At 66.2% G+C, this 20,132-nt stretch overlaps 4 protein-coding genes across 6 annotated transcripts; 3 read left to right on the plus strand and 1 right to left on the minus strand.

Annotated features, from left to right (window-relative positions):
• Window positions 1-124: 124 nt before the first annotated feature.
• On the plus strand, window positions 125-2,076 carry CHLRE_06g278178v5 (uncharacterized protein). Its single transcript, XM_001698034.2, has 6 exons — window positions 125-344; window positions 450-508; window positions 658-703; window positions 1,102-1,136; window positions 1,299-1,928; window positions 2,055-2,076. The coding sequence occupies exons 1-5, from the start codon at window positions 254-256 to the stop codon at window positions 1,419-1,421; spliced, it is 354 nt and encodes a 117-aa protein (XP_001698086.1). The 5' UTR covers window positions 125-253; the 3' UTR covers window positions 1,422-1,928; window positions 2,055-2,076.
• Window positions 2,077-2,124: 48 nt separating this feature from the next.
• CHLRE_06g278179v5 (uncharacterized protein) lies at window positions 2,125-9,206 on the plus strand. The gene is made up of 16 exons (XM_043063116.1): window positions 2,125-2,143; window positions 2,253-3,705; window positions 3,882-4,021; window positions 4,166-4,286; window positions 4,431-4,586; window positions 4,786-4,932; window positions 5,104-5,253; window positions 5,378-5,716; window positions 5,854-6,612; window positions 6,758-6,841; window positions 7,092-7,203; window positions 7,354-7,547; window positions 7,678-7,924; window positions 8,096-8,207; window positions 8,340-8,499; window positions 8,632-9,206. The coding sequence occupies exons 2-16, from the start codon at window positions 2,398-2,400 to the stop codon at window positions 8,821-8,823; spliced, it is 4,221 nt and encodes a 1,406-aa protein (XP_042923821.1). The 5' UTR covers window positions 2,125-2,143; window positions 2,253-2,397; the 3' UTR covers window positions 8,824-9,206.
• Window positions 9,207-10,192: 986 nt separating this feature from the next.
• CHLRE_06g278180v5 (uncharacterized protein) lies at window positions 10,193-12,454 on the minus strand. Of its 2 annotated transcripts, XM_043063117.1 has the most exons (4): window positions 12,296-12,454; window positions 11,933-12,044; window positions 11,759-11,860; window positions 10,193-10,894 (listed from the first exon to the last, which is right to left on the minus strand). In XM_043063117.1, the coding sequence occupies exons 2-4, from the start codon at window positions 11,939-11,941 to the stop codon at window positions 10,787-10,789; spliced, it is 219 nt and encodes a 72-aa protein (XP_042923822.1). In that variant the 5' UTR covers window positions 11,942-12,044; window positions 12,296-12,454; the 3' UTR covers window positions 10,193-10,786. The 2 variants fall into 2 exon arrangements, with proteins under 2 accessions (XP_042923822.1, XP_001698006.1); XM_001697954.2 differs by lacking the exon at window positions 12,296-12,454 and having other exon boundaries at window positions 11,933-12,144.
• A 150-nt stretch (window positions 12,455-12,604) lies between these two features.
• Window positions 12,605-19,708, plus strand: CHLRE_06g278181v5 (uncharacterized protein). Of its 2 annotated transcripts, none has more exons than XM_043063118.1 (3): window positions 12,605-13,100; window positions 13,332-13,387; window positions 13,537-19,708. In XM_043063118.1, exons 1-3 carry the CDS (start codon window positions 12,788-12,790, stop codon window positions 17,728-17,730), a joined length of 4,563 nt encoding a protein of 1,520 aa, XP_042923823.1. In that variant the 5' UTR covers window positions 12,605-12,787; the 3' UTR covers window positions 17,731-19,708. The 2 variants fall into 2 exon arrangements, with proteins under 2 accessions (XP_042923823.1, XP_042923824.1); XM_043063119.1 differs by having other exon boundaries at window positions 13,543-19,708.
• Window positions 19,709-20,132: the final 424 nt, after the last annotated feature.

A 20,132-nucleotide genomic window follows, 5' to 3' on the forward strand; every position in this document is an offset into this window, starting at 1 on the left:
GTCCTGGTAGGGCTTGTTTGCCGAACAGGCAATTCATAACCGTTTTGGTGGCATTACCTGAATGTACGCGAGTGTCGATACATGCTAAGAGGCCGTTCTGTACATTCAGGTTTGGTTGCGTGAAATGCAATGGGCCGATTTCCAGTGGGGACTCCCAGCCATTTAGCGGCAAACGTTCAGCGGCTAAACTCCTGCGATTGTATACGCTAGCTTAAGGCTCGACAGTTGCGCGAATCGCAACAAAACCCTCAAAATGCCGCAGAAGCCGCTCAAAGCAAATAAGAAGATTGACAAGAAGAAGGATGTCGCAAACAAGCATGGAAAGGGTTCTATCACACGGAAAGGTATGTGCAAGCTAGCAGTTACCGAGACGCAGGCGGCCGTCAATTCCGTGCTGGAGTCCCGTGACTTGCGGCACTGACAACACATGCTTTCTATCACTGCACTAGGAAAATTTGACAAGCCGCCCAAGAAGGGCAAGGCTCTGGAGGATTACAAGGACGCCGTGGTGCGTGCGCCTCCTGACTCGCCCCTTGCGAGACGCGCGCCAGCCCCTGTGTGCTTGCCAGACACCAGTAGCTTTCCTGGGTTCCTATGCATAACAGACTTCAGCTTCCTTTGAGCATACCGGTGTCCCCTGCATTTCATGCCCCGCAGGAGGTAACAAAAGCCATCAACAAGCGCAACGAGGGCAGCTTGGCAGGTGCGCACCCACTGGCCTGACCGCGCATGTTGGGGGAGGTGGTTGGCGCCGTGCACACCGACGCATGGGCAGAACCCACATTACGTCATTCGTCTGGAGCCTCAAGCGGAATAGCCTCAGCTCTGCGATGTAGCATAGGTCGAATCCTACAGAATGGCCATCCTAGCAGCTACCACACTGGCAGCCGCGTCGGTTGACGGTGAGGCTCAGCGTCGGCCTTGTGTTGCTGGTGTAATTAAGACGAGCTGCAGTTAGGTCCTGTTCTAGGTTCAGTATGGGCTGAAGGCTGCAGCATGTCTGTCCTGCAGTGCCTGATGGCCGGCCTACCACACCACGCTAGAACCCTAAACCCTGCCTTTCCCAACCTGACTCTGCTATGCCGCCTTGCCGATATACAGGCCGCGCGGAGTCTGCGGGAGGCAAGCTGAAAGTGGTGCGTCGACGTCCGGGGTCCGAGGGGGTCACACGATAGACTTTATGAAAAGTTCTGGGCGGCGGGCTTGGCACTGGAAAGGGGGCCTGCCTACTGTCGTCATCACTGGCGGAGTTCATTTGCTGACTGTCTGCCACCTTGTGCGTCTTGGTGATTTTGCAGCTTAAAGCGCCGCCTCCAGCGCTGCTTCCAAAGGATAAGCAGAAGCGGGGACAGCCCGCCAAGGCGCTGGCAGGCAGCAAGCCCAGCACGAAGCCCGCCGCCGACGCCATGGAGTCGGACTAGGTCCCTGGCCTTTTCCACGTACCGTATCTGGTGGTCAGGCGGCGGAGGTGTTCGTGCGCAGAAGTCAGTGAGGGACTCCGATGGAATGCAAAGCTACAGAAGGGGGTACACTCTGGTTGGACGAGGCGTCTGGGGGCGTGGGTCAGGGCGGGTGTGTGTCGATGTGATGCCACGGCTTTCGGACAGGTGTTGACGCATTCGAACCGCTCCTTGATATTATTCATTTCCTATTGACTGTGTTATTGATTTGACACTTGTTTGACTAGTTTGTGACTTGCTTGCCGAAGTGCAGCTGAATTTGTAAGTGGCTACTTCATACAAGACGGTTATCGTTGCCTATGAGAAGTTTCAACTACATATGACGCAAGACAATTGTAATAACGCAATCGGAGTGCGCTGTGGCAGCCGTTTGCCTTGACTCGGGGAATGCGGAAGCAGACACAACTCGCGGACCTAATTGCGTCTTCAGGACTTGTCAGCGGCTTATCAAAGCGCACGTCTAGCCAGGTTTGTGAAGCGGCCATGCACGCGGCCTGAATGGAGCCCTCAAATGCCATTTGCTGGCTTCGTTAATAGAGTGCACCAGATTGGCCCCGCCCCGCAATTCCACGCCGCAATGCTTGGTGTATGCAGGATGGCTCGGGTGGAGGGTTTCCGCCTCCTCCGCCCCCAACGCAGCCGGTGCTCTACGGCTTCGGGCCAGGCAGCGGCAGCAAGGACCGGTGCGTGGCAGGCCCCCCTGCCGAGGGGCTGGGATCCTGAGGATGACCCTTGCTGCTGCCTTCTTACTGTCGGCAATCTCGAGACGTCCCCCTTCTAACCGGTCTGCAGGCCACCGCTGCCGTCAGGCGCACCTGGGGTAGCCGCGTCGCCGGGGTCCGGGCGGCCGCCGCGTGCCGGCGGCGGCGGCGGGCCCGGCACCAGCAGCTCCCCAACACCCCCGGGATCACGGGGCAGTGTCGGCAGCGGCGGGCTGATGGAGGGGCATGCTCAGGGGCATGGGCAGCTGCACTCGCACCCCATCTCGCCCTCGCCGCTGCCGGGCCACCAGGTACCCGGGCAACACCCCCACTCGCCGCTCGGCTCGCACCAGCACCACCAGCACCACCACAACCACCACCACCAACAGCAGCAGCTGCCTGGCTACCCGAGCCAGGGCGCCGGCACGCCCACTCGCTCCACCCCGTCAGGCTCCGGGGAGAACTACTTCCACGACGGCCCACTCACAGGCGGCAGCGCACCCGCCCTGCCACCTTTCCTGGGCTCCGGGTTCCTTCCGCCAGCCTCTGGCGGGTCCTACGACTTGAATGGCGGCGGCGGACAGTGCGGTGCAGAACCCTACAGCTCACAGCAGGCGCAGACCGCGGAGCAGCAGGCGCTGCAGCAGCAGGGCGGCGGCAGCGACATAGGGTACGCCTTCTCGTCCTCCTCTACGGTGGAAGCCGTGGGAAGCTCCGAAGCAGGCGCATGGGCGGGTGCGTCAGGAGGCCGTGGCGGCAGCCGTGATGCAGGCGGCACCCGCACCGCGCCCGCAGGGGCCTCTCGCGGCAGGGCTGCGGCCGGTGGAGGGCAAGGCGGCGCGGCCAGGAGAGGCGGTGGTGGCGGCGGGCCACAACCATCGATCCAGCAACAGCAGCAGCAGCAGCAGCATGCAAGACTGGAGTCAGGATCTCGGGGCAGCGCCGGTCTCCTGAATCGGTCAGCGTCAGACAGCGCGTTGCGAATGGCAAATGCTTCGGGCGGGGCAGCTGCGGCATCGTCACTGACGGGGTCGGGTGCCGCTGCGGTATCGGGCTCAGCAACGGGTCCAGTCAGCAGCGTGGACGCGGCTTGGGCGGACGGGGGAGCCTCTGGATCACATATAAACCTGTTGGATCCCGCGGGTTCGGCGCCACTGAATAGCAGCTTAGGGCCGGGACTGCTGCCGGCGATAGGCTCCCGCAGCGCTGGCAGGGCCCTCGGCATCGCGGCGGCCGGCGCGGAGATGGTGGTGGTTGAGGAGGAGGAGAGCTCGGAGTTTGCGTCTCCGGTCCAGCAGCCGGCCAACGTGCGTAGCAGCCTCAGCCAGTCGCAGGTCCAGGGCCTGGGTGCCGCGGGGGCGCTGACGGGGACAGGGGCAGGGACAGGCAGCGGGGCTGCCGCCAGCCCGTCAGGAGCTTCGCGCGGTGCGGCACCTCAAACAGGCGGAGGGGCCGTTGCGGGGCCAGGGGCGGCGCCATCGGGGGCAGCCGGTGCTGGCGCCAGCGCTGATCTGCGGCGCATGGTCGCGGAGCTGAACGGACAGGTGCGATGCAGTGACGGGGCTACCAGGATGCAGATGAGTATGCTTAGAATTGGCATGGCGTCAAGTGTGGTATCTGCTGCGGTCGCTATGCTGTGCTTGGTCCTGGCGACATGCATGCTTAGGCACGGTCGGTTCGCGCACCGTGTCGCTGTTGTTGTTCTTGTTGGTGGCTGCAGGTATCACGGCTCACCGTGCAGCTGCGCGACAATGAGGCGGCGGCGGCTTCACAGCTGCAGGCGCTAGTGGCGGCGGCGGCGGTGTCGGGGCGGGAGGCGGCCGAGGCGGAGGCGGCTGAGAAACACATGAAAGCACTCAAGTGGGTGTGTTAGGAAAGCGCGTGATTCAACGGTTTGACCACTCGGGCATTCAGAATGGTGACTGAACAGGTGGCCTGATGGACATTGGATGAGGTAAGGCGTGGAAGTCTGACCCGCGCCCGCATCCCACGCTTGCTGGGCAGGTCCGCGGAGGCTGCCCGCGACAAGGCGGAGGTGGCTCGCCGCAGCGCTGACAAGCGCGCCAAGTCGGCTGAGGAAGAGCTGGGCGCGGTGAAGGACAAGCTGGACGCCAAAAGCAAGCAGGTGCGTGCGGGGGAGGTCAGGGTGCCTCCCAGTCCGAGCTTTCTCCTGCAATGCACGGCTGCGGCTGCGCTAGAGCTTGTGTTACATTGTCCACGCAAAGCAGTAATGGTAAATGGTTGCGGGGTATGTTGGTGCGTGCCGCAGGCTGCGGAGCTGGAGACGGCGGTGGCGGCTGCGCAGTCGGCACTTGAGCGTCAGCGCAAGGGTCATGAGGAGGCGCTGGCCGCGTTGGAGGCGCAGCACAAGCTGCAGAGCCGCAAAATAGCCACGGACGCGGACACGGAAAAGAAGAACGCACAGGTCCGCGGGCAGGCGGGGTCGGGGCAGGGAAGCTGCAGCGAAGGACGAGGCAGCAGCTGGTGCCGTGGGGATGCGGACGCATTGCTAGAATGCACTGACACACCCGAGCATTGTTGTCCTGTAAATGCACGCGTATAGCATGGGGTCACAGCAATGTTTATCGGCTATCGTCTGGACCTTCGCCGCGGCGCCCTCGCAGGAGCACCTGTCCAGGCTGCAGGCCGACATGGCCAAGCGCAACCAGACGCTACTGGCGCTGCAGGCGGACCTGGAGATGGCCAGTCGGGACGCGGCGCGGCGGGCGGAGCAGGTGGCGGCGCTGGAGGACAGCGTGGCAAAGCTGCAGGTGCGGGGCCTGGGGAATGGGGAGATCGCTTGTGGCGGTTGACTGGAAGGTGATACGGCACTTGCCAGGCGGAGCAGTGAAGGCAAACCTTACGACTACTGGGTGACATGCTCTGTTTGGATCACGTACTCAAGTTACATGTGCGTGTGGATCCGCACATGGCCCATGCAGTCCGAGTTGGAGCATGAGCGGCAGCACAGCCGCGGCCGCGGGCGGGGGCGGCACGCCGATGAGGGTGGCGAAGACGGCGCCGGCAGCCACTGGCAGCGGCATTCCATAGCCCTGGAGGAGGTGCCCAAGTCGCCACTGCGCGGAGACGCGGTGCGTGGGTGCCAGCATTGCGGTCGAGGAACTTCCTTTCCCCCTAATGCTTGCGTGCTTTATGGTATGTGTATGCGCCCAGCATAAAGCATGGCTTGCCTGTTCCATCCTCCCGCCCCACCAGGCGGGCTCGGTAGCCAGCCCTAGTGGAAAATCCGCCCTCGCCGACACGCCCCGCGGCGGAGCCACCAGCTCCCCCGCCCGCGGCCGGCCCAACGCCCTCAGCGGCGCCGCCTCCACCACCTCGGTCTCGGCCTCCGTGTCCGGGGCCGACGCGGGCGGCGCCATCAGCAGCCGCGCCGCCGCCGCCGCCGCCAACTCGGCGCTGCTGGATGAGCAGACTAAGGCGGTGCGGAAGCTGCAAACGGAGGTGGCGTCCATCCGCGAGGGCTACGCGCACCGCCTGGTGCTGCTGGAGGAGGTGGTGGCGGGCTGCGAGGCGGCCATGCGCGACGGGCTGCAGGTGTGCTGGCGGGACGGAGCGTTCAGCGGCACTAGCTTAGAGGATGTGATTGTTGGATTGCGCCTGCACGGATTGTCTTTATGTCGCGGGCCGTTACTGCTGTGTGCGCACTGCACTGTGTCTGTTCATGCGTGCAGGGTGTCGAGCGCATGTTCGGTGTACTTGTCAGCCGCACCGCCGGACTCCTGGCCAACCGACTGGGCGGCGGGTCACTCGCCCTGCCCAGCGGCAGCCGCCCCGTCACGCCCGCCGCCGCGCGCGCTGCGGCGGCGGCCGCCGCTGCAGGCGGCGCCGGCGGCGCCGCCACCGCCGTGCTCATGCAGATGAACGAGCGCCTGGCTGCAGAGAACGCACAGCTGCTGGCGGAGCTGGCGCGGTGGCAGAGCGGGCGGCACGGCATGCTGCGCAAGATGGGCATGTCAGTGCTGGGCGCGGAGCCGCCGCCGCCGCCGTCAGAGAAGCCGCTGACGCACGAGCAGAAGATTGCGCAGGCCCTAGCAGCCGTCACGGGCGGTGCCCGCGGCGGCGCGTCGGGGCAGGGGCGGCAGTCAACATCAGGAGCCAGCTTCCCAGGCAGCAGTGCTGGCAGCTTTGGCGGTGGGGCTGGGGACGGCGTTGGCGGCGGCGTCTCCGCAGCTGCTGCACTTGGCGGCGTGGCTGGTGGCGGTGGCTCTGCGCAACAGACTGCGGCACGCGAGGCGCTGGCGGCGGCAGCACGTGAAGTGCTGTTGGCTGGGCGGAAGGAGCTGCTGCCGGCGGTGATGACGGCGGAGGGCTGGGGCGAGGGCGCGGCGCCGGGTGGGCTGGACACCGGCGCGGCGTCTGCCGCTCTTCACGGTGGCAAGGCCGAGGCGGCGCTGGTGACCGCCGAGTCGGTGCTCCGGCTGCGCACGCAGGTGCGGCTGCTAGAGCGCTCTCTGCCTTACATGAAACAGACTTGCTTTTGCACAAGATGCTCGATCCTGTGTGCTCCCTGCAGGCGCTGATGTATCACATTCGTGGTGCCCGCCTCGCTTTCTGTCGCCTGTTCGCTCCCGACAGGTTATGACGCTGCAGGCGGAGGTGGCGCGCATGAGGGCGAGTGGTGGCGAGGTGGTGGAGCGTGGCCGCGACTCAGCAGCGCTGGTGAGTTCTGGCTGGCGGCGCTGACGGGCAGCCCCTCGCACCTGTGCATGTGCAAGGGGCAACATGGGCGTTATGCTAGTACCCGCGACGCAGTCAGCTTCTGCCCGCTCTGTCATCCACCTCGCCTTCCCCATCCCCTTCTCGATCACGGTCACGGTGCCTGCGCCCCGCATGCCAGCCCACCACTCTTATTGCACTGGGACTGATGAGTATAGTACCCACATTCGCTCCCTGTCCCTATCCCTTGTAGCAAGAGGCGCACGAGGCGGCCATGGCGGAGCTGCGCCGCGACCTGGCCGCGGCCCGGGGGCAGATCAGCCACATGCAGCGGGAGCTGGAGCGGGCGCGGGCGGGCATCACAGGTGCGTGCAGCTGCAGCGGCAGCTGCGGCTGCCTTCCCTCCGGCGCGGCGTTGCAGGGTCACGGGCCACGCCGGGCTGCTTGGCCATCCTGCACTCACATCCTGCACTTCTCTCACTCTCAGGCTCTTTACTGTCCTGGTTGACCTGCAGACGCGCGGCCCGCTGGTCCCGGTGCTGGCGGCTGTGACGCCCTGGAGCGCGAGCGGCTGGAGTCCGCTGCGGCCGCCGCGCGCGAGGACGCGGGCCGCAACCGCTCCCTGCTGGCGGCGGCGAAGCGCGACTTGGAGGCGCGCGAGAGGCAGCTGGAGGAGGCGGTCGTGCGACATGAGCGGCTGGAGTCGCAGGTACGCGGCGCAGGGCAGTAGCCATTCCTTAAGGCCCATAAACCATCGCCTGCCGTGTTCACATACCGTACATGGCACGCCGTGTCATTCACGAGTCCGCCCTGTTGCGCTCCTTCCCCGCCCCTCGCAGCTGCGCGAGTCACGCGCCGAGTCGTCCCGCCAGGCGGAGGGCATCAAGCGGCTGCGGCTGCTGCTGGCGCAGGCCAAGGTGTTGCTGCGCGATCAGGCGGGCGTGGCCTTCATGGAGGACGACCCAGGGCTGGAGCTGCTGCTGGCGGCAGAGAGGGACAAGGGCAAGGCGGGCGCAGCCGGGGGCGCTGGAGGGAAGGGCGGGTTGCCGCCGCGGCCCGGCACTTCGGCGGGGCACCGCGCTTCAGGTGAGGGCTGGAGCGGGCTCCGTGCATGGGTCGCAGCCCTGGATACAGTATGCATGCGTAGGCGTCGAGTGAAGCGCACTGCGGTCATGATTGACCACAGTCAACCTCCTGTTTGCCTCAAATCTCACTCTTGTCTCTCGGCTGACGCCCGCCAAATGCGGCCTCCCTCAGACGGCGACGGGCCGCTGTTCAAGGCGGTGGACGCCCGCGAGCGCGAGAAGGAAATGCAGCGCCTGGCGAACGAGCTGGCGGATGCGCAGTCGCAGCTGGCTACAGCCAACAAGTGAGCGCACGCGCGGGCGGCAGCGGTGCAAGTTTCGACAGGGGACAGTGTGTCTGTCACGTGGGATGTAGCAGGCAGGGGCGCTGCTATTGTGTGCACGTCAAACCCATCCCTTGACTGTTCCTGGTCCAGGGAGTTGAAGAAGGCACGCAAGCAGCTGACGACGCAGCAGGAGGCTGCGGCTGCCGCCGAGAAAGAGCAGCGCCTGGCTCTCGCGTCCACCATTGACGCGCTCGCCAAGGACGCCGCCGCGGCCAAGGAGGCGTGCAAGGGGTTGCAGAAGCAGCTGCAGGTGCGGCAGACTTCCTGTAGCATAACAGGCCGCACGCGCAACCCCGCCTTGCATGCGCCCCGTGCCGCGGCTCCTTACCGTACACACGCGCCCCGTGTAACCTAGCGCAAACGCTGTCCGCCAACTCCACAGGAGGCCCAGCACGACGCGGGTGACCTGCGGCGGCAGATTGTGGACCTGCAAGACAAGCTCGCGCGCGCCAAACTGGATGGTGACTACCTGCGGGCGCGGGCGGCGGCGGGCAAGATGAAGCCCAAGCTGAGCCACGCACGTGCGCTCAGCATGAGCATTGCAGCGGCAGCGGCCGTGCCGTCAGAGGGCTAGGCTCGCGGTCCGTGTTGTAGTAGGGGGGCTGGAAGTACGGCACGGCTTTACTTGCAGCCTGATGAACGTGTGTCACGTGATCGGGGTGGCAGCATGTGTACATATGCGGCGAATACCGTTGGTTGGTTTGGAGTGAACAAACGGGCTGCGGGCGACATCTCGAAGCAACATTGTATGTGGAATGAACGTCCATGCGGCGGCTGACTGGACATCAGGAGTCCAGGATTTACAGTGCCCTGCACGGGTGCGACATGCCCCCATACATGGTGTAATAGGGCCATCCGTGGCTCTCGCCAACGCGGCGTCTCCACACGGGTACCATGTGCTGAGCTTGTGCCTAGGACTACAGACGACCACTCAGGAAAGTGTAAGCGGGCTAACGCGAAGACTGGATCAGCCCATCCAGCTCCTCACATCACGGACCTAGGCCGGACGGCTGCCCTCCAGACTCTGCGCACACACGCTGCAGCACAAACACTCCCAATCACTCGCTATCGCCAGTCCAGGCACAGCCATCAATCCAGGTCAACCTAGAGACGGCGGCCTGCTCAGCGCATAGTGTTCAGGTGGCCTCAGCAAGTGGTTGCGTCACCATTCGTTTGTCTCCGTCCAGTCGTCCACATTGTTCCCTAGTGCACCCAGTGCGCAGCTGCCAGGGCACCAACTCGGGGCCATCACAGCAAAATAGCAAATGGCGGGCAGCGGCGCAGCACTGTGACGGGACAGGGCAGGGAAGCGGATGCCGCCACCCGGAAGGAGTCAGCAGGTGTCATGTCCAGGTGATTGGAGGAGGGTGCGATGGCGGCCGCAGTGCCGCCTCACATACGCGTAGCCTGCTCAGCTAACAATGGGCTGGTGAGTATGCCCGGGAGGTGAGGCCTTGCCGGTGGTCAAGGGCGGACCCGAGGCCCCTCCACTGCCTGCTATCTACGACCAATGCCTCCAGCAGCTCTCCACCACCCCGCTCAGCAGCGTTCACAGTTCTCCGCACTTCTATGAATAGGGCTTAGGTGGAGTGTTCGACCTCATCGGCTCAGACAGTGTGACAGCCCAACCCACTGCTGGATCGACCCCTGAGCTCTGGGCCCTGGCAGTATCCGCTATCCTTTGAGGGTTTGAGGTCCAAGCGGCCTGGGCCGGGGTGCGTGTGGTATGCGTGGGCACTAAAGGTGGCTCTCCCTATCAAGGGGAAAAGTGGGCTGCGCCCACGCCACGTTCGCGCAATGCCTGAGGCTAAAACTACCTCATCCCCGGTCCATCCCGTCTGGCTCCCATGCCGGCACGCCTGTCTTGCCCCGGGGCCAACCGGCCTACCTGATACAGGGGGCGGGGTGGAAGGGAGTGATGTAGACGTGTAGTGACATGTGGACCAGGGGTTGAGTTACACTACTGTCAGAAAGTGTGTTGGGCTCAACCCAGTGCTGGACCAGACAGCGGAACTTGAGTCGGTTGCGTCTCTTGCCGGGGTCCAGGGGTGGGGTGGTTTGAGGCCGGAAACCCCTACAGGTCCATCGGCAGCCTCCGGCCAAGCACCAAGCACCATACTCCTCAGCCGCGCAGGAGGAGGCTCGTCCATCCAGTCCAGCCAACGCTGCATGCCTGTTGCGCCGCGATGCCGCGCAGTCATTCACCGCCACTTGTCCCCACTTAAGGGTGTCTTCAATGGATGGTGAGCCGTGTTTCACGGCACGGCACTCCTTGTCATGGCCGCTCTCTCAACACTAATCTCCTAACCCCTGACCACACAAACCAACCTCCTAATCGCAACGATGTCCGTCTCAGCGCTCCCGCACAGCCATTTACTGCAAGGCGTTGCCTCAAGGCGTCACCTCAAACACACCTGGTTATTAGACAGGCTGGTTGCAACTAAAGAGCGCCTCGCTCAGACACCGCACGCGACCCCGCACCGGGGGTCGGGAGGCGGCAGCGGGTCAGGGGAACTCCATCAACCAGTCAACTTCAACTAGTCAACGCCGCCCTCCTGCCGGCAGAAGACCGCCGGCCGGTCGCGGCCCAGGAGCTGCAGGACCAACATCAGCCGCATGTTGAGGGCCGCGTTCTCGTCACGGTCCTGCATGGTGGGGGGAACCGCAATGCGGTCCGCATCCGTCAACTGCTTGCTGTCTGCACCCCTTGCCGCCCCTGCGGAGGATTCGTTTGCGTTTGCTGCTTGTGGCTTCCTGGTGTCGCGCGGCATGCACCGCACGCGCCCATGCCGACCGCAGTGCGACCGGGATGAGCCATGCAGCGATCGCGCTGTCGTTACTTCCTCGGCCGCCCGGCGCCCTTGCTCATTTAACCGCATCCATCACGTCCCCGTACTTAGTCTTGCTCTTCGTTTAGTCACCCCGCGCAGCGCACAGCCATAACAGCCACAGCCCGCAGCCCGGCTTGCGCACCATGTCCTTGCGGTTGCTTTGGGGTTGACGTTGCTTGCCTCGCGCCTAGCGCCATAGCTTCTACGCTGCAGTGCATCACGCCTCCTGTCCCTCCCTCCCTCCCTTACATGTCGTGCTGGGCACCGGTGGCGCTGGTGTTCTCCAGGTTGGTTTCGGGCGCATCCTTTCTGGTAGTCCCAACGCCAGCCCGGCCGGCGTCGTCCAGCCCAGCCACCCCAATACAGCAGCCACCTTCCGTCAGCCAGCCATGGGCGCGACCGTCCACAGCGTTTACCGTCGGTTACGAGGTAACATGCAATTCGCAACTCGCGCTACTGACTGCCTAGTCTCGTGCCGCCTGCAAGCCCACTCCGCCTTCCGCTCTGGTCTACGTACGCATTAGTTCCGCAACACTCGTCAATGGTGGGGGGCGGGGGCGGGTTCCAGCCAGTGTGTCGCGTGTCGCCCACGAAACTTTCCGACCCTGCCCACGAAACGTTCTGCCCCTGCCCACATTCCAGCCGTCAACCACCGTCACTCATGTCACTCCCGCTCACCCACGTCGTGTGACAGTCGTTGCAGACCAGGACGTGGAAGTCCGCGCCACCCTGCGGCAGCTCCTTGCGGCGCAGGCTGAGGCGCCCGCAGTTCGCACACACCTGGAAGGGCAGGTCATGGGCGAGGTCAGGGACAGCGTCGGCGTGTACTGTCGGTGTGTACTGTGCCCTCACCGTAGGCATCCTCGCCCTGCATCCTCGCCCCGCCTCGGAACAGCGTAAACTCGCCCGCAGTCTACTGCCAACCAACCATGGCTCACGGAAGTCGTCCGCGCGCTTGGAGCTCCTGGCGCGGCAGGTAGAAATGCACGCGGTCAGAGCAGCGACTGGCGGTGCTGTGGCGCTATTTCATGTTTGCAAAGCTCACCCTGTCTGGCTGGAGTCGGCTAAAAAAAGGGAGTTGACGCTTCCGGCGCGGGCAATGTAGCTTCACCTGTGCCGCCGCCTCTACCGGTCTCGTGCGCCTGTACGCTATCATGCCGCACGGGGTGTTCCATGCCACTTCTGTCTGCCGGGCGTTGCTCGACACGTTCTCACCAGGTGCGCGACCCGGTGGGTCAGCAGGCGGCGAGGGAGCAATTAAGGCGCTCGTGATAACTGCAAGACAAATAAACGTCCCCAAATCCTCTGTTTCGCCCTACTGGCACCACCTTGGCGCACCCCTCGCGCGACTTGCAAGTCGTGACTTTGAGTTTGACTTGTTTCTGCAAATGCTCAGATGAATTGGTAGAGTACCAGGACGCTGTCCAGGGCGCCGGTGCGGTGTCGCAGGTGGCTTCATGCAAACGGCCCTAAAGTCCGCCTTGCAAGCTCGACTGGCACAGGGGCGTAAGGCAAATAGCCTCACTGAACAATCTACTTAATTGCGTAAACTCTGCACCTAGATTCTCTGCCGCAGACGTTGCAGGGTTGTCCCGCGTGCAAGCACCACGCAACATGACTCCGAGACCTAGGCGACTTTCGTGTACTAAGTAGCCCGGGCCACTTGCCCCGCGCGTTCACTAGCGGGCGGGCCCTTCGGAGGCGCGGATGCAGAACGGAGCACAGGCCACTGGCGCCGTGGCCTTTGCTCCCACCGTTCCACAAGCAGCTACTCAGCCAGCAGCGTTTGTCTGGCCCATAGCGCAGGGGACAGCAGCGACTGGTCAAGGCATCGGTGGGACAGTCGCAAGCGCGGCACCCACCGCGCAGGCCCTGCCAGCGACAATTTATGCAACAACAGTAGGAGAGTCCACCGGAGTGCCTCAAGCTCAGCCGAACCCTTTCTTCTCGGCGCATCTTGCGCACCTGTCGCCGAGCGGGAGCGACACGCCCAACCCCGCTCAAGCAGCTCCCGCGCCAGGTCAGTGGCGCGTTTGGGGCAAGTCTGCGTGTATTGTAGGGGCCGTGGGGCTTTGCGGGTTTTGCTTGCATCGCGACTCGGCTGTTAAGCTTCTAAGCTCGACGACACGCTTCCCGCGGTGCCTCTGCACCTACTAGAACCAGGGCTGACGTTGGGGTTGGTAAGCGGGGGAGTTCCGTGTTAGTGGTCAGGCTGGGTTACTCGCTTGCGTCATGCGCACTCCTGCTGCAGGTGCCGCTACCAGCGCCTTCGCCGGAATGTGGCCACAAGCGTTTCCAGGCCTACAGGTGAGTGCTCGCTGAACAAATTTATCCGGGGGCAAACACAGGGGTCTCGGGCGCAGTACGCGTGTCGGGGGTGTGTATATGGCACGTCCGTGACAAAACAGGGCTCGGAACTGCGTTGTTGACCGCCTGACGTCTTTTTCGTGCCACAGCCGCAGGACCCTGCTACTGCGGCGGCCTGTGCAGCGGCCCAAGCTCAGGTGGTGGCTGCACAACCAGCGGCGGCTCTGGCGCCAGCAGCCAATGTCACAGCGCCGGCTCCTGCGGCGGTGCCAGCTGCCGCTGACCCGGCAGCAGCAGCGGCGGCCGCGGCAGCGGCGGCTCCGGCAACAGGGGCGGCGGCCGTGACGCCCCAGCAGCTAATGATGATGCAGCAGTTCCTGGTTGCGCAACAGCACCAGCAACAACAACAGCAGGCGGCGGCGGCCGCCGCCGCGGCTGCTGCTGCTGCTGCTGGGGCCGCCGCCGCTGCAGCCCCTGCCACGGCGGCGACGGTGGACCCGGCGGCCGCGCAGGCGACAGCGGACGCCATGCAGCAGGCCACCACAGGCGGGCTCTCCTTAGCTCGCATGACTAATGCCGCCGCAGACGCGTCCGCGGCCATGCCGCCGGCGGCACCGGCTGTGCCACGGCCGCCCATGCCGGCCGCGGTGGCGCCGGCGGCCGCCACGGCCGCGCCAGCTGCCGCGCCGGCCGCTGCCGCCGCCAACCCGGCCATGATGTGGCCTGCGGCGTTCATGAATCCCTGGACCAGCATCTTCATGTCCATGGGCTACCCGCCCGCCACGGCCGCAGCCATGGCCACCGCGCACCAGCAGACACAGCAGCAGCAGGCCGCAGCCGCCGCAGCTGCGGGCGCGGCAGCGCCGGCTGCCGCAGCGCCAGCCGTACCCACGGCAGCGCCGCCGGCTCAACAGGTGACCGCTGCCCCCGTGCAAGCACCTGCCCCGGTCGCGCAAGACCCAGCCGCTGCAGCTGCGGCAGCGGCGGCGGCAGCAGCCGCTGCAAATCCCGCGGCCGCCGCTGCCGCCGCGCCCAACCCGCTTCTGCACATGTTTACTGGGCAGGCGGCGGCCGCCCCCGTGGCGGCGCCGCAGGCTCAAATGCCCACCATCGCTGCGCCGCACCCCTACGGCACGGACCCCGCAACCGTGGCCGCGGCAGCAGCCTCCATTGCAGCCACCCAGCACCAGCACCAGCACGCCGCCGCGCAACCCGCCGCGGCGCCCGTGGTGCCGGCCGCCGCCGTGTCCGCCACCGCGCCGGCCGCCGCCGCAGCCATGATGATGAACCCGCAGGCTGCGGCCGCGGCCGCGGCGCAGCAGCAGGCGGCGGCCGCCGCCATGCTGCAGCACATGTGGCGGCCTGCGGCGTTTGGGTTCATGGGTATGCCCGGCATGCTGGCAGGGCTGGGCATGATGCACCCCGGCATGATGCACGCGGGCATGGTGCCGGGCATGCAGCCGCACCAGGCCGCAGCTATGATGAGCGCCTACTATGCCGCCGCAGCCGCACACCAGCAGCAGCACCAGCAGCAGCAGCAACACCAGCAGCAACACCAGCAGCACCAGCAGCACCAGCACGCTGCCGGAGCAGCGGCCGCAGTGGTGCCCATGGCCGCGCCCGCGGTGGCGCCGGCGGCGATGCCGGCAGCAACTGCCGCCTCGGCGGTGCCACACGCCACAGCGGTGTCGCCGTTCCCCAGCCTGTTCCAGTCGGCGCCTGTCCCCGGTGCACCGGGCCCCGCCGGCGTGCCCATGCACGTGCCCATGCCGCACGCAGGCATGCCTGCCGCTCCCGTTGCCCCCAAGCCTGAGCCGATGACAGCAGCTGGCGCAGGAGGATCGGCAGCTGGGGGCGCAGCAGCCGCGCCCCGCGCTGCGCGCGGCGGCTCGACTCGCAGCCGCGGCGGTCGGGGCGGCGCGCGGGCCCAACAGCAGCACCACCACCAGGCGGCTCCGCCGCCACCAGCCACCGCCGCGCAGGCGGCCGCCCAGGCCCACAACATGCTGCGGCTGCACAGCGTGGCCAGTGCCGACCTGGTGGGTGTGGAGGCGCTGCAGCTGCTGGCGGCGAGCCCGCCCTCCAGCCCGCTGCACCACGGCCACCACGGCGAGGCCGCCGCGGGCGGTGGCGCGGCCGGCGCCGCGGCGACAGGCACCGGCACCGGCGGGCGGCGGCTATCGGGCGGGTCGGGCGCGAGCGACACCACGGGCGCGGGCGCCGCCGCGGGCGGCGGCGGCGGTGGCGGCGCCGGCAGTGAGGTGGTCGACGGCGTGAAGGTGGAGCCGGGCGCCGCTGGGCACCACCGCCGCTTTGACCTGCCCGACCCGGCGCCAGTGGCCGGCGCGCCCGGCGGCAGCGGCGCCGCGCCCGGCTCTCTGCTCGACCGGCAGCGGCTGCTGCACCTCGCCACCACCGGCGTGCAGCGCGTGCGCTCCCGCCGCCCCGCGCCGGTGCCGTTTGAGGAGGATGCGGAGCCCCTGCCGCTGCCGCTGCCGCTCCCCGCCGGCGCCAAGCGCGCCCGCTCGGCGACGAAGCGCCGCGGCCGGGCGTCGCCGACGCCCGGGGGCGCGCTGGCAGCGGTGCTGCCGGAGCTCATTGACGCGGCCGCGGACCGTGCGCAGGAGGCGGCTACGGCGGCGGCGGGCGGCCGGCGCGTGCAGTGGGCGGCGGCGGTGGAGAGCGAGGAGGAGCGCGGCGAGGACGAGGAGGAGGCCGCCGAGGGCGCTGAGGGCGGTGGCGGCGCCGGCGCTGAGGGCGGCGAGGAGGCGTACGAGTGGAACGGTGAGGAGGAGGATGAGGAGGACGGCGTCGATGCGGGTGCGGAGGATGACGACAGCGATGAGGACTACGGCGAGCGGAGGCGCCGTGGCCGCCGTGGGAGCAGTAAGAAGCGCCGCGGCGGCGCGGCCGGCGGTGGCGCCGCGCGCGGCGGCCGCCGCGGCAGTGGAGCTGTCGCTGCCGCCGCGGCGCCCATCAGCAGCGATGGCGACGGCGATGGTGAGGATGAGAACATGGGGAGCGAGGACATGGGCGGGCAGGACGGCGAGGATGGCGAGGACGGCGACGGCCGCCGCGGCAGCCGCCGCAACGGCCACGGCCGGCCGCCGGGCGCGGGCAACCTGCGCAAGATGAAGCCTCGGCGCGTGCAGTCGGACGGGCGGCTGGGCTTCGCCATGCGCTCGCAAAAGTACACGGGCGTGTACCGCACCCCCGGCGGCCGCTGGCGCGCGCAGTTCTGCTACCGCGGCGCGGTGCACCAGCTGGGCATGTACGACACGGAGCGCGAGGCGGCGGCGGCGTGGGACCAGGCAGTAGTCACCTTCCGCGGCCACTCCTCGGGCGTGCAGCTCAACCTGCCGCACCTGCTCAACAGCTACGACCTGCAGGACGTGCGCGAGCAGATCCACCAGATCCTGGATTCCAAGATCGCCACCACGCGCACCAAGCGCTGCATCAACAGCTACGCCCGCAACCCGCCCGGCCCTGCCAGCCCCAGCCGCGTGGTGCCGGCGGCGCTGATGGATGTGCTGCCCGGAGAGAAACTGCCGGCAGGCGGCGTGGCGGGTGGCGGCGCCGGCGGTGATGGCGGCGGCGTCGGGACGGACGGCGGCGGCAGCGGCCCGGCGTCAAGTGGCGGCGGCGGCGGCACGCGCCGCGCGCGCACGCGCGGCGGGGCGGCGGGCGGCGGCGGTAGCGCGGGCGGCGGCTCGAGGCGGCGGCAGCGCGGCGGCAACAGCAGCTCGGAGGACAGTGGCGGCGGCAGCGACGGCGGCGAGGGGCGGCGGGGGCGGGCGCGGCAGCGGCGGCGGGTGCCAGTGCCGGCGCAGCTGGTGGAGGGCGCGGGCGCGGGCTCGGGGGACGAGGGCAATGGCGACCTTGGCCTCGCGGCTGAGAGCGAGGTGGCGGGCGCGATGCCCTCGGGCGGCGCGGGCGGCGGCGCGGGCATGGACGTCGGCGGCGCGGCGGCTCTGGGCCTGGCGGCGCTACGCCGGCAGCAGCGGCAGCACCTGCCGCCTGCGACCGCACCAGCGCACCCGCACCACCACGGCACGGGCGCAGGTGGAGCAGCGGACGCGGCGGCAGTCAACGCCGCCGCCGCGGCGCTGACGGCGCTGCCGCAGGCGGCCGGGCACGCGCCTGCCGACGAGTACGGCCCCGGTGCCGGTGGCGCCGACGGCGCGGGTGGCGGCGGGCGCCGTGGTGAGACCAGCAGCGGCTATGACGGTCCTGACCTTCTTGACCCGCATGACCTGCTGTGGGACGTCACGGAACACCGGGTGCGGGCGCAGTCACCCAAGCGGCACCGCAAGAGCCATGCCTACCGCTCACCCGACTACTGAGGCTCCACAGGCCCGCACAGCCTTCAAGGCTGGCGCCGCCGTGTTGGGTGTTGAAGAGGCCTGTCAGCTGCCGTGGGCGAACAGGGCGGCGGCGGCGGCGGAGCAGCGTCATTGACTGCGCTGCCGCCCGCTGCTTTGCACCGCCAGCGTGCGCGACTGAGCCCGCCGAGGCCGCCGTGCGTGTAGAGTTCGGTGCGAGTGGCCCCAAAGCTGCAGACGAGTGCGGCTCGCAAGGAAAGCCCTGGATCGCGTTGCGCGGCGTGGCAGCTGGAGCAAATGAGAGATTGGCAGTGGGCTGGAAAGAGCTCTGATTTGCCTCTGTCCTCCTGCGCGTATGTGTCATTCCGTGTCGATTTGTCTCGTGCGTTTGACCCTCCAATTCATCCCCTTGACGGCTGGCGCGGCACCTGGTGCGTTAACAGGGCGCCGCGTGGTGCGGGCTGTGCTGTGCGAAGCCCCCGCCCCGGCATGCGCCCATAAACCCCTCATACATATGGCAAGATAAATACGGGGCTGGCTGTGTCGTGACACTCTGATGAATGCGTGTGATGCGTGGGCGTGTGCTAGAGAAGGGTCCATATCTTCGTGACTGTGTGTCAGTTGCTGTGCAACAGCTAGGCGTAGGTCGGTCGGCTGCGCTGCAGAGGAGGGTGCCTTGTTCAACGGGGAGACCGCTCCGAGAGGACGTCTTGTGAACCTTGCTGCGATGGAGCGCTTAGGCACGGGCAGCGCATGAATGTGTATGTAGTGGTGGGAATATGACCTTCGCATGGCGCCCGTTCGCATCTGACTTAGTGCTGGTTCAGCCGCCGGAGGATTGAGGGCGGCCTGCGCGTAGAAGGGCACGGCAAGCGCGCCCGCTAGCGTGTGTGTACAAGCGTGACGCTCGCAACGGTGCGCAAGTCTGCAGCGAATGCTGGCAGATCATGCGGCAAAGGACGCTGATTGCGACATAAGGACAGAGGATTGCCAGAAACGCCATGGAACGGAGTGTGTCTCGTGCTGTTTGCAAGGCGCTGGCTAGCCCTTCTAAGGCGAGGCTGCCGGCGTATGGTCTGGCATGGCACGGCGCAACAGGCTGTGAGGTACCAGGGTTGCATAACGTCTGCACGCACTCCAATTACGGCCCCAGGTGTGGGGCATAATTGCAGATTTCGTTTGCCGTCATGTTTCGGAGCCATCGGTCCGGGAACACACACCTGGCACCCAGCCTCCATGCGATTGGGGGCGAATGCATGATGGATGTGTGTAGCTTTGCACTCGGCGGTGGGGCTGGTAGCCGCATCACACGCCACATCCATGTGTTGAAACAAACAAGGCACCAAACGCGACATCAACGGCACGCTTTCATGTGCATTAGGACGGGACGGTGTGTGTTATGTGTCTAACTGCGATGCAGCTGTCTCCTGAGTGGTCCACGTATGCGTGTGCGTTTGACCTGTTGATACGCAGAATCTTACGGGTGGGAATTCGTACGCGTGGGGGAATTGGATACATATGGCCTGACAATATGTCGCATGCAGATGGGGTTCAGCACTTTGTGGCGTTGCGCGCCTGGGCTTGGGGGTCCGTGTCAACTTTCTTAGACCGAATTGCGCTGAGGGGCTTAGGAATGAGAGAGGCATGGGCGACCTCCACCCGTGTCTACACACGAGTATTAATTAGCACTGACCTGTTGGACGGAGAGCGTGTTCTGTTTATGTTGGGTCGCAGGCAGTCCTGTTGCGGATGCGGGTCGGGAAGGCAGCTGGCGGGTCCTCGGCGCGCAACCCTCATCAGCACACAACGGACCGCCTGCCACTGTATGATTAGCTTGATTGCATTGGTTGGTTTGAGCTATTTGGTCATGTCACGTGTAGTGAGCTAGTATCATGTTAAAGGCATGCCGCATACCGTATGGTCAAGTGAACTGTTGCCACATTGTGGATGTGTGCTCGGCCCTTTGCGAGGGCGCTGCGTTCTGTAAACCTACTTTCTTCTTGGTGGTGCCGGAGTTCAGACGGCAAGGGCAGTACAGCCGACACGCACTCAAGGACAGAGGTTATCGTGGCGCTCTGCATAACCGTTGAGGCATTTGAGCGGGGGCATGCATGTGGCGTGCGGCCACAGAGTAAGCCGCGCCAGCACCGCTCGGCATCAGGCGGCTGCCAGTACAGCCGCGCGCCGCCACACATCCCATAGAGCACTTGAGATACCGTAGTGTGGAACAGGCCAAGCAGCGGGCCAACCTGGGCCAACAGCACACGCTGATGCGCAAATGTGCTGCCAGGTCCTGCCTGTGCAGTCACAACTTAAGTGGCCCGCGCCAGATCTCTTAGGTCTGCGCCCCAGACCAGCATTGTCAGACAATAATGCCCGCCGGTAATCAAGGCACTCCGGCAGGCTACGGCCTTATGGGGGCG

Source organism: Chlamydomonas reinhardtii, chromosome 6, assembly GCF_000002595.2.
Source record: "Chlamydomonas reinhardtii strain CC-503 cw92 mt+ chromosome 6, whole genome shotgun sequence".
In the NCBI taxonomy this organism is placed as follows: Eukaryota; Viridiplantae; Chlorophyta; class Chlorophyceae; order Chlamydomonadales; family Chlamydomonadaceae; genus Chlamydomonas; species Chlamydomonas reinhardtii.